Below are 12,915 nucleotides of genomic sequence, written 5' to 3'. Positions count from 1 at the left end.
ACCAACACTGTGGTTACTTCACTATTCTTCGGAATTGCAATGGTATGTTGGTCTTGGCCGTTTCAGACTCGAGTCATATCACTTGGTCAGAGTCATGCTAAATGCCTCGCGTTCGAACTGAGTCATTAAACATGTTGACTATAGTAAAGTCTAGTCAATTTCGACAACTAGAGTGTACACGAGCCCAAAATTATTATAGAATTATTTTTTTTTAATTTTGCACCACATATCAAGCGTCCGTTTTAAAATTCAAAATTTTCCATTTTTAACTCCACCTTAGTAGCCAGACCTAGTTCTAGCTACGGATTTTGAAAAGATCGGAGTTCGGGTTTTATCTCGAGTTGCTAATTTCAAAAATTGAGTGATTATACTTCTATTTCCAATTACTTGTTTTGAAAACTTGAGTAGTTCCAGTTCTAATTGCTAGTTTTGAAAAACAAGTAGTTCTAGTTCTAGTGACGGATTTTAAAAATAGCGTAGTTCCAACTCAAGTTGCTAATTGTTAAAAATTGAGTAATTAAATTTCTATTTCTAGTGGCGAATTTTGAAAAATGAGTAATTCTAGTTACTAGTTTTGAAAATAAGTAGTTATAGTTGCTTTTTTTAAAAATTAGGCAGTTCCCTGTCCAATGGTTGGTTGAGTATGGTGTACTAGTCTGCCCCCTGCCATTGTGGGTTGAACTAGAGCCTGACTATTACCGGATATCTCATGAACTACCCATCAAACCGATAGCTAAACCTTTGCTGATCATTCCGATGTAGCCGCCGATGCTCAAAATATATTTCATCTCGCTTCAAACACACACATCCATTGCTAAGCTTGGACGTGAAATAAACTAGAAAACCAAATCAGGTCATCTGCAAGCAGTGGCGGTCCGTAATGAAGTCATTTAAATTTTTTTTGAAGTACTTAAATCTCAAATAAGTTTTGCATACTAGTACTAATTACCGTACTCGAGTTGTTATGATTTAGGACTACTTACACTTCTACCTGAACAGTTTTCATTTTTCGGGCAAAACTGGCATTTGTCTTTCAAGTTGCTTGTAAATTGTACTTGAGTAGAAACGTATGATGTGACTTCTACTTGAGTAACACTGAGGAAAACCTGACCATTTCAGCCTGTGACTATAGAAAATAGATGAATATGGTCGGGTGCTGCGCTTTCTATAGATAGATACATTTACTGAATCTACTTTATACAACAACTCTTGCTTTTATTACAGTGGATTGCCATCAGAATATCATCGTACATAACATCTCATTTGAGATGCTGTTCCTCCGATACATCTAAATTTCTTTCGTGAAATACGTTTGCATGACAATCTCAATCGTTCAGTCGGAATCTGACAAACATAAATGTTCAACTGACACACGAGGAGGTGAAAAGTGAGTAAATTATAAATTATATTATTTTGGCAAATCCATGATTTCATATACGAATAGTGGCGTGTTGTCGGCAGTGTTTGAACCAGGTCACTACCTTCGAGTCACGAGTCATTTCAAGTCATTGACATTTGACTCGAGTCGAGTCAAGTCATCCTATTTTTAAAGGTGGCTCAAGTTAAGTCGAGTCGAGTCAAGTCACGAGTCAAGTCATAGTTCAATTCAAGTTGATTTTTTGAAGTACGAAGCATGATCGCGTCATCGCATTTTAATACCGGGAGCTGTTTGGAAGTTGCCATTTGTTTGGAACCGTGGGACGACTATACCAAGTTTAAAATACATGTAAAAAAAGGCTTCGTATCGCCCACGCATGCGTAGAACTGATAAAGTACTCAAATAACCGCATAGCCTCAATCTATACTTATCATTCAAAATAGTGATTGCTCACTCTTACATGTCACACCAGCGTATCGAGAACAATTCGAATATATGCGAGATCAGCCATTTTTATCGACACTGTTACTTGATGACTTGAAATTGACTCGGAACATTTTCTCCGAGTCACGAGTCAAACCACATTTCTGACACGCCAAGTCAAGTCAAGTCATACGAAAAAAGTGACTCGAGTCATCCCAACACTGGTTGTTGGCAGCACCAGTAAAAACCATGATATACTCATTCTTTTCACTCCTAACATGTGTATGACTATAGGTAAACACAGTTTCTAGCTCTAGCTCTAAGCCTTGCACTATCTTGTGGTGGAAGTAGAAGTAATTATGTTGTTGTTTGTGGTGTTCATGGTGTTTGTTGACTACCATGGTCATTAAAACCAGGCAAATTTTCTTCATTTCCATCCTTTAGCTGCCGACTTGTAGCACGGCCCGCGTCTGGGCTCTTATAAGACACTGCTTACTCAGATGATATGACAAGGGGGAGCCTAGATAAATCTCCGACACTTGGTAGGAAGTCTGAAGTCGACCCCTTAATTTCTCATCAATTATGGGTGATTTGAGACTTGTTACAACTACTTGAAGTAATATTCAAAAGTAGAAGTTCTGATGAGTACTTGAGTATAAGTTGTTTCACCAAATAGATTGTCTGAATGAGACGCAGGCTTTTGGTAATAATTTCCCAGTACTAGCTTTTAAAATGGCAAGAATCATCTTTTTGAGTAACTGATAATGAGCAACAGGAACGCGGATAGACAAGATCTTCGTAACAATATCCTTTTATGACAATACCGTGGCTACATTCAGGCTTGTAATAAATCGAGTCATGACTTGACTCGTCTTGACTCGAGTCGCAGAGTCAAGTATTGATCCTGATACACGAGACTTCAATCAAGTTGTATATAATGTTTGAGTCATATGACTTCATTGAGACTTGCGCAATGACTGTAGTAGGCCTACAAGGTGACACCACACATAAAGTGTTTCAAGTTGACTCGAGTCATTTTCCATTTTTCAAGAAAATTGCTCGACTCAAGTCAAGTTGACCAAAAATTCCAATTATGTGAATCAAAATCGCCATCCAAAAATCAAAATGAACTCAATGTGTGTAAACGGCAAGTGCGTGGAAGTCGAAAGCAAATATAAAAAGTCGAATTTAATGAGATACTTGATGCTTCCTTTTTGATGTTAGATGCATTATACGTATGGTGATCAGATACATGTTCATTGTTTTCTAGCACGTTTTCGTATATTTTAATATGTTGCTGTCACTTTGACATCTGGTGTTCAGGTCTCCATCAATTCCACCATTGGCATGTGCAAGGGATGTGCTCTCGTCCAATTCAAGACTTCACTTTTGAAGAAGTGACAAATTGTATCGACTCGCTGAAAAACGTGTGTAGATACGCCCATGCTTACTTTTAAACCACTATTGCGGCACCGTAACCAGACTTGTACAAACTACTGGATTTGCACTCACTTCACAAAAATTTCAAACTTTATTCAGATCTATAACTAACAACGTTTGAAAATACCATGCCGTACCAACTAAAACACAACTAACTAATAAACTGATGATAATACAAACTACTGAATCACGAATTAATTAGATGTATTGGAGATAGAATCGGCTTCGAGCTTGAAATAGGAGTTCTGACGCTCAAAAGCCATCCTCACGCTGTTAGTAGTCATGATTCTGAGCTAGCATTGGCTGCAAGATGGGGGTGTTCAAAAAAACTTTTTTTTTCAAATTTAATCGACTTGGTTGTCAAATCGTCAGGTCATTTAATTTCAGCGCACAAAGTAGTCCTACTCTATTTGAAAATTATCTCACCATCGTTTAAACGTGTCTATTTCAATGATGTTGGACTAAATTCCAGCTAATCCGTGTCATATCTTTTATTCGTTTACTGGCGATGTCTTCATCCACACTCCATCATAGGCCATTGTCAAGATCAAAACAAGTTGAAAAGACATCCGTGCCTCTTCAGACATACCTGGAACACGTTTTTTGGTCGTGTCGGTGTGACGAAATTCGTGTCCGTGACTACTATTATGTAAAGACGAGCATAATTTCAATTTGAATGACCTCGGCATCTGCTGGTTGGAATTGAGTCAAATTTTGTGTGCAACGTTTTTTTAAATATAACCTGACTATTTGACTATTAAGCCGACGAAATTTGAAAAATATTCGTTTTTTTAACATCCCCATTGTACAAGTCTGTCTGTAAACATATGTGTGACTTTGTGACTACCATTACAGGGTAACAACTTGGATGGGAATGAGATTCGACTTAATCAAGCTGTGAGCAGACGTGAAAGGATGATAAATCAACAGATGAAGTAAAACAAGGAGGAAGGTGGCAAGAGGAATTTTACCTCGGCAGGGAAGATCTCTTACGACCAGGTATGTGCGGTCCAATATCATTGGTTTATTAGCAGTTTTTTCGCAAAAAAAAATCGTCAGTATTGTGGGGCTGGCCTACTCTAGACCATCAGTCGGCAGCTTCTTAATCGGCGACCCCAATTAAAACGAAAATAAAATCAGCATTTACATGCGACCTCATTTTGTTTTCCAATACGCAAAAAATGTTTTTCAAGTATTGCTGAAGCAACAGTTATTGAGAAATGTTGTCGTACAAAAATATTCCAAAAATTCTTTTCAAGGGTCACTGCGCTCTAAAATGATGTTGTATCAAATTAAACATGAAATTGTGATAAAATTTTAGGTTGCAACCATTTTCTACAGTAAACTACCATAATGGGACTGCAAATAAATTATTTTTCAATACCGCCATGTTCCATTCTAGTTGCCTCTCTGCTGCGAGAAGCTATCCATCTGTGTCTTGCACTACTCTATTGTAGTATCATGTACTTGCTGAGCCATTGGTGAATGATGCAAAATATGTCATGTCAGTCTCTTCCGCCAGCAGTGCTGGGATCGAGTCACTACCTTCGAGTCACAAGTAATCTCGATTCATTGCACATTTCCACTCGAGTCAAGTCGAGTCACGAGTTAAGTCACAAATCAAGTCAAGTTGTCTTTTCAAAGTACAAAGTATCACATTGCATTTTGCTAGCTGTTCAAAATTCAGATTGAGTCGACATTTATTTTAAATCGAGGGATGAATATAGAGATAAATATACATGTAAAAATGCGTTGTATAGCTCCCGAATGCACAGTACTGGTAAAATACGTAACTGTTCTATATTTGCAGTCTTTAATTTAATAGCCAAAATAGAGAATAGAACACAAAACCTGAGATACCGGTAGCGAAATTGAATTGATATGATACATTACCCAATAACATATCCATGAAATACAAAGTTAGCCTACACAATGCTTGACTAGTAATATAAACTTGTGAACCAAATATATTCAAATTCGATTTAGAATATTATATCATACAGGAGATTTGGTTACAGTGATCACCTAGCAGCAATGACCAGTCTATAGAACAGAGATAGATACCTAGTTACATTACTTTACTACTGCGACCCGACAACGTACGCTGCAAGGCGGTAAGCGGTCAATGTATTCGTAATATAATAATGGACGTTCGGTAAGACGCAAAATCATTGAATGAAGCGTAGCGAGAACAATCAGAAACATTTTTTTAGTATACATTGATTTTTAGCGACAGCGATTTCTTGATGACTTGAAATTGACTCGTCAATTTTGCTTCGAGTCACGAGTCAATCTGCATTTCTGAAACGCCGAGTCGTACGAAAAAGGTGACTCAAGTATGACTTGACTCAAGTCATGACTCGAGTCATCTCAACATTGTCCGCCAGGCCACTACGACAGGCTGTGCTTTCACAAACACGCTTGTATATCACACCTTGAGACTTGCCGCTAGGGATAGATTTGCCTCAATATTCAACGGTTGGCATCTCAGTATCAGTCCGACCAACCGACAAAATATGATAAAGTGAAGGCCATTTTAAGACTGCTTCAGACAGAAATCCACCTGATTGAACATCGTCCGTTGAGAGCTAGTTCCGCACGCCTACTTGCGGTAACTAAACTAAGCATAGATCAAGAACAACAAACTATTAGCCTATTTTCACTATTGAATTGAAACAGTGATAGATATGTTGAGTCATGGCGATGCCACGGAAATTTACGACGACCCTGCTTGGGATTATGACCCCAGAGGTTGCCGACCCCTACTCTATAACAGTCATCCAAACATCAAACTGAACTCAAAATTTGTTTGTCGCAAGTGTGGGGAAGTAGAAAGAAAATACCAAAAAGCTGAATTTAATGAGAAACGCGATGATGCTTCTTTTTTGATATCAAGTGTGTACAATGGTACATTAATTTCCAACACATATTCATATATTTCAATACGTTGCTATCACATTTTTGACATCTTCCATTCAGATCGCCATCGATTCCACCATCGACAATGGACATGCTCTCATCCAATTCAAGACCTCGCCTTCGACAAAGTGGCCAATTGTATCGACTCACTGAATGGTAAGGAAAACGTTGGTAGACTCGTTCATGTCTAACGTAATTTCAAATCACTATTCCGGTACCGTAACCAGACTTTAACAAACTACTGGATTTCCAAAATCTGTACTCGTTTCGCAAAATTTGCAACTTCCATTAGATCTAAAACGGCTGTTATTAAAGTTTTTTGGCATGCCCCCCTTTTGATAGTGAAAAATTTCACGCCCCCTTATTGTCATACTACAAATGCAATCAGAATGCTGGCAGTCCCAACGGAGAGTTTGATGACATGGATGGTTTTGACTAGGTTGGTTTTTTGTACCAAAAAAAATGGTAGATTTTGACCTAAAAATACTAATTCTGATCAAATTCGACGTAACATATGCAAATTAGGTGTTTTCCCACATAACATTAGAACTATGGGCTACTACTTATCTTCACTTCTGGTTGGAACTGTCTGTCCTGACCGAGTAGTTTGGCCTGACAATACTTTTCCGCCTCAATAACTCACAAATTTTTACATGAAAAAACTCATTTTACTGAAATCTGGCCCTATGAAGAATTGCAGTAGTTACATCACGCATTATGGTAGAATTAAATAAAATGTGTAGCAGTATAATCCTTGTTGATATAAGAACCATGCAATGCCCACGCAGTCTTGCTTTAGTTGGGATATTGCCGTACGTTGAGCATAACATCATGGCGACCTATTTGTATTAATTGAATTTATTATTCACAATGACTAGACAATGGGCCTTCTACAACGGTAGACCTATAAAGTAGGCTACAAGCGGTAAAATGTCAAATGAAAAGTTTACTGACAGTGCGAAATCTACAATATGAACGAAATGCTGGTTGCAAAAAGTTAAAACTTTGTAAACAAATTGTGACATTTTTTGACCTAACGCGACAGTTTTGACCTAATTTTGAGTTTTTTTGACATGTCAAAAATAATTGCCCTGATCATTACTGCTGATGTGAGAATCCTCTACTATGAAATTCGGACCTATACACGGAGCAATAATAATGAATTGGAGGTAAACCGCGCAGAGTGCGACCATTTTTTTCATTTGACTGCAGCTTCGCAGATGCTTTCACGCCCCCTCGTTTCAGAATAACTGTTCTGGAACTAACAACTTGTGAAAATTAGATGCCTCACTAACTCAAACACAACGAACTAACAACTGATAATACTGTGTTACGAAATACTGAATTGCAAATGAGGGGATAGGAGATAGAATCGGCATTTCAAAAAGACGGGCTTTCGAGCTTTAAATGCAAGGCGTTGCAACTTCCAAAACTCATTCCCAGGGCTATGTTTATATGTCCGATTTCGGCCTACCTACATGTTCCAGGTCAAAATGGGTTGTTTGATTGAATGGTCAAATCAATTCGTATCTGCTCCTTTCTACCGAGTCATTTTATTGCAGTCTTGTGATGTGTGAAATTTATAGTGAAGAAGTGAGATAAAAACGCACATGTCAGCCTTGTTCGGCTAAGACACGGTTGGATTAGGTCTGGTCATGGAAACACGGCCGACATGCACAATGCATGCGTCATGGCCTTTTGGTCGTCCATCGGCACTGCATGGAAACACAGTAATTGTGTTCAATGTTCAGTTTTGAGTTCAATCCGATTCAACCCACTTTTTTCAACTCTGCTTGAGTGATATAGAATATCTCACTTTTCTTCAGTCTTAACAGTTCCTGGCCATATTTTCCAGGTATCAGGACTGATGGACGTCATACCAATAATGTGGTGACTTTACTATTCTTCGAAGTTACAATGAAATTTCTTTCTTGGCCGTCCCAGTCTTGAGTCATGTGACTTGGTTCGAGTCATTCGAGTCTTACAAAAATTGACTCTGGTCGAGTCATTTGAAAAAATGACTCGAGTCATGTCGAGTCACCAAAAAATCGAGTCATAACAACCCTGCGTGAAGCTATTTTGTAAGTCGCCACCTATGGTTGACACTTGTAAAAAATTGCAATGCTGATCACATTACCACCTGTGATTTGTGTAGGAACGCAAGCCACTGAACGTCTCAACGCAATAGAATGGAAGAAACGTGTGACAATTGAAAATGTGAAACGGGCCAAACTGATAAATGGATCGTACAACTCGACTTTGTACTGACAATCTTCCAGGAAGTGTCAAAAAGTTGAAGGTATGTCCCAATCACAACTATTAGCATGCTTTCTAATTAGGCTATCTTGAAGCAGTGGCCCAACCAGGGTTAACACGGTCAGTCCAGGGGTTCTCTCAGCCAGATTTAGACAATTAAATCATTTTCAACTCATCCAAATTAGATTGGAATAAGAATGATAGCTCAAAGCTACATACTTTTTTCAAATTATGCTAGATTTAGAATTATAACTAGATTTTTTTCAAATAAAGATTGAGTCAAATCTACACAATTCAAGAATAATCCGAGATATATCAATGAAAAACTCACATTCACATAACTCGGCTTCTACTAGTTGGAATTGAGTCAAATTTGTTTTGCATCGTCTTTAAAGACAACCCAACAATTTTATGGGGTGGACAGAAAAATTTGAATTTTTTTTTTCAATTTTTTCCAATAAATTTTAAATGTTAATTGGATATGCAGATGCTTATACTTGTTAGAATTTAACCAAATTTGGTTTGGAGCGTTTTTTTTTTAGAGTAACATGACAATTTAGTCAGTGAATGGCTGGAATCCGGAATAAAAGTCATTTTTGAACAGCCCTACCGTATAGCTTTTCTTTGCTATTGGCTAACACGTTTACTCTATGAGTGTTTCGATAAACCGATGACATGTTTTCAGGAGCTTCTCCTGTTCCAATACAAAGATCGACATGGTCTAATTATGACGGAATCCCTACTGATGCGACATCTGAAGAATTTTAACATACATGGAGTTAGAATTAGCTCTGATGCGCATTCATCAACTTCAAACACAGAGAGTCGAACACGCTTAGAAAGCTTTGAGAAGTTTCAATGTCAATCCCGACATTTTGGGATCAATCACACGCCAATAGTTGAATTGTCACTGGAAAACAGGTAAAACTCCAAGTGATGTTGATATTTGTGATGTCATATCTTACATAAACTTTCATCAGTATCTGTTCAATTTTCTGCCGCCATTCCTCCTCCTTGACAACAATTGATCATCATTCAGCCAATGATGCAGAAACTATAACCACTTCTTGAATAAATTATCAAACTTGTGCAACTACATGATTTTTGAGATGCTAAACTAGAAGTAGAACTAGGACCTTTAAATATACAATTAACTAACTATTGAATAGTATATTCATATTGAAATGAACACGAATATATTCGGCTAACACTTGTCAGGGGTAATCGGCATCAACTAGTAGAGAATTCAAAAGAACAGCGTATATCAACAATCGTAGCACAAAATATGATGTCACCAGCACGAAATGTCAAATACGAGAGCGTTCAATGTACTAACTAAATTGCACGTCGCTGTGTAATTTGGCTTGTCGCTAAATGGCAGACATGATAATACAAATTAATGAATTGAAAATGAGCCCAGAAATATTTTTTTAATAATTGGTTCCATTTTTAAAAATATATTTGATGACCTTGATACAGACGCTACTTTAACGTCATGTAAATGTGCACATAAAAGTCTTGGGAATCTATCACAAAACGACTTTCTAGTTTACTACGTCAAAAGTTGAAAAAGTAAGCGGTTCCGTTTAAATATGGTTAAACAGAAGTGGAAGTAGGCAAAATCTACATGAGTACTCTGGAAAAGTACAGGTACTTTGATATTGATCGTCTTTTTGTCTGCACCTTCTCTGATTCATACGTGCTCGTAAAGCGTTGCATAGGCTTACTTGTGTCAGAAATGCATTTTTACGATGTGCGAGGCTCGGGTCTTGAGATGTAAAATAACACAAGTTTGGTGGCGCTTTAAAAGCTGTGAGAACCACCGCTCTACACTATTGACATCTCTATTAGCCTAGGGGCCACTTCTGATTATATATATCTATTAAGATATCAGATACGTGGGCTGTATTTCTCGGTCATGTCAACCGATTCCCCTTTTCTAGGATAGCTCCTGAAATCAAACAACAGTAAGCAGCGAAATTTCTCACAGAACGGAAGCAAGAAATCGAAGGTGACTTCTCAAATGGTTCCGATACTAAATCGGATCCCAACAGATATCGTTTCAAGAGAATATCTTGTGAAGATTCGGCCACTCAAGAAAAAAGATGGCAAACCAAATACCGGTAGTGTGGCCGATTCAGGCCACCAGAACGACACCTGACAGGTTTGTTAGATTTCAGTTATCTCAGAAGACCTTACAAGGTGGTAAGAAATGTGTCATCCAGTTTAAACGGAAATTTTACGTTAAGCCTTCTGTGAACTTTACCCAATACCAAAATATTTTACCTACGCCACATCCTGCAATTGTGATGTGACATATAAAATATTGCACCGGTAACAGGATTTGCCATTTTGATTGTGTGTTAGCAAAGTGGCATGAGCGAATCCTATCCACAAAAACGGAAAGAGAGGTTATCGCTGATTTATAGAGAGATCACTTTGCTTTCTTAATACTTAAAGTTGGTTTTCTCTATCAACACCTTTCAGTATGTAGCAGCAGAAGTGAGTGAAATGCCACTAATCTAATTTTAATCAAAGCTGAAAGACTATCTCATCCTGAAGATTGATCTTGCGGGGACGTCATAGGCCGTTTCTATGCGTCTGTGAAAAACCCACATGCTTGTGTTGAGACTTCTGTCTTATTTCTTGGAACGTAAGGTGCAAAACGATCAAGGAGAGTAGGGATATTAGAGCTCGCTACCTGATGATACGTTGCTCCAACTTTTGTCTCGCGAATAGTTCCTCGACTTGTTACGGGACACTTGAATCGAGTCATATGGAATACCTTGAGTCATATGAGTTGGTCGAACCACGAGTACAATACACAAAGTGTCTCCAGTCGAATTGAGGCATTTACCATGTCCATTTTCCACGTAAATAACTTGGCTCAAGCCCACGGAAAATTGGAATTATTGAATGATTTCCTTCCTCCATTTTGAATCAATAATAAGGATGCAGTGCATAGCCGTGTGAAAACAATCGGTGATTATGTAGCTCATAACTAAGGCGTTTTTTTTTTGACATGTCAAAATTTGTCACAATTTTGTCAAAATTGTAGCGTTAGGTCAAAATTTGTCAAAATTGTTCATAAAGTCAAAATTTTTTTGACGTCTTTATTTCGTTTATATCGTAGATTTTGCGCTGTCGGTGAACGTATCATTTGATATTTTACAGCTTGTAGCCTACTTTATAGGCCTACTGTTGTAAACGGCTAATTGTCTGCTCATACTGAATGATCAGCGGTCAAATAAAACAAATAGGTGGACATGGTATCATGGTCATCGTACCGCAATATCCTACCTGGGGCATCATTCTTATATTGAGAAGCGCATGATGAAAAATTGTAATAGACAGCATTGTCAGAATGAAGCAACATATTGTGTCACCAGTAGCGTATGCACAACTTGAGTGTTGTCAGCCAACAACTTCTGCTGTTGAACGTCCTTGGCAAGTAAGAACATGCACTTTTTACCCAAGAATATAGGAAAGTATCTCTCGTTGTACTTCATTTTTTTAAAATTATTTCCACCATAATACGTATTGCAACCACTGGAATTCTTCATAGGGACAGATTTCGTTAAAATATTGTTTTTTATATGTACAAAGTTGCCTGTTTCTATGCGAAAAACGTTTTTTCAGGCCAAACTACTTTGTTGGGACAGCCAGTTACAACCTGAAATGTAGATAACTGGTACAATTTTGACATTATTTGGGAAAACACCTAATTTGCATACGTTAGGTCAAAATTTGGTCAAAATTCAGTTTTTTTAGGTCAAAAAAAGTCAAAAGTTTGATTTTTTAGGTCAAAATTTTCTTTTTTTTATGTAAAAAAAACCGCCCTACTCATAACACATTTACAAGAGCTATTCACATCTATGACACTTGTATTTACAAACTGTACAAGTACATATTCAGGTATCTCTCTCGATACAACAAAATCTAGTTTTGAAGTGACAGTGTACGTTAAAATGCCGGTGTAGCTATGTAGTCAATGTCGACAATGCCACCGATTGACAATTTCGCAACTATACTTGAGTAGCATCAATTTTGCTACATCAACTCTACTAGGCAGTATTATCTCGACTCTAACTGGAGCTATGACATTATTTGACCTGAATAGTATCGACCAATGTATGCATCTATATCCATTAGGGCTGGACAGTGTAGCCAGTGAAATTTGAACCATGAACCATTTCTGTGAATTTGTAGCTGTCGCGGACGCTCGGTTGAGAATCACTGAACTAGAGCCTGACCGTTATCGGAAATTTCATCATCTGCCGATCAAACTGATGACTCCCACCTTCGCTGATCATGTCGATGTAGCAGTCGATATTCATAATATATTGCATCTCGCTTCAAGCACAGACAACTACAACCATTGCTATGATTGGACTTGAAATAAACTAGAAAACTGAATCTGGCCCTCTGCTAGCATTGGTGATCAGTATCAAGCTATTTTAATTTTTCATAGTACTCAAATCCAAAATAGGTTTTGCATA

At 37.8% G+C, this 12,915-nt stretch overlaps 1 protein-coding gene and 1 long non-coding RNA gene across 2 annotated transcripts in view; one reads left to right on the top strand and one right to left on the bottom strand.

The window, feature by feature from the left end:
• Positions 1-12,915, bottom strand: part of LOC145448941 (uncharacterized) — a 507,956-nt gene that overhangs the window by 126,032 nt on the left and 369,009 nt on the right. The gene's annotated exons all lie outside the window — the stretch shown is intronic.
• On the top strand, positions 3,452-11,407 carry LOC145445114 (RNA-binding protein 28-like). The gene is made up of 4 exons (XM_080323283.1): positions 3,452-4,240; positions 6,221-8,459; positions 9,102-9,337; positions 10,360-11,407. The coding sequence occupies exons 2-4, from the start codon at positions 8,400-8,402 to the stop codon at positions 10,385-10,387; spliced, it is 324 nt and encodes a 107-aa protein (XP_080179409.1). The 5' UTR covers positions 3,452-4,240; positions 6,221-8,399; the 3' UTR covers positions 10,388-11,407.

This window comes from Botryllus schlosseri, chromosome 1 (assembly GCF_051294905.1).
Source record: "Botryllus schlosseri isolate E-star chromosome 1, Bs_hap1, whole genome shotgun sequence".
NCBI lineage: Eukaryota > Metazoa > Chordata > Ascidiacea > Stolidobranchia > Styelidae > Botryllus > Botryllus schlosseri.
Note: the sequence above shows the minus strand (reverse complement) of the source record. Positions and strands in the feature narration are given on the sequence as shown.

Coding starts and splice junctions, on each gene's coding strand:
- LOC145445114 (XM_080323283.1), top strand. CDS start 8,400: ATGGATCGTACAACTCGACTTTGTACTGACAATCTTCCAGGAAGTGTC. Junction 8,460..9,101: donor GAAGTGTCAAAAAGTTGAAG/GTATGTCCCAAT, acceptor ACATGTTTTCAG/GAGCTTCTCCTGTTCCAATA. Junction 9,338..10,359: donor GAATTGTCACTGGAAAACAG/GTAAAACTCCAA, acceptor CCCCTTTTCTAG/GATAGCTCCTGAAATCAAAC.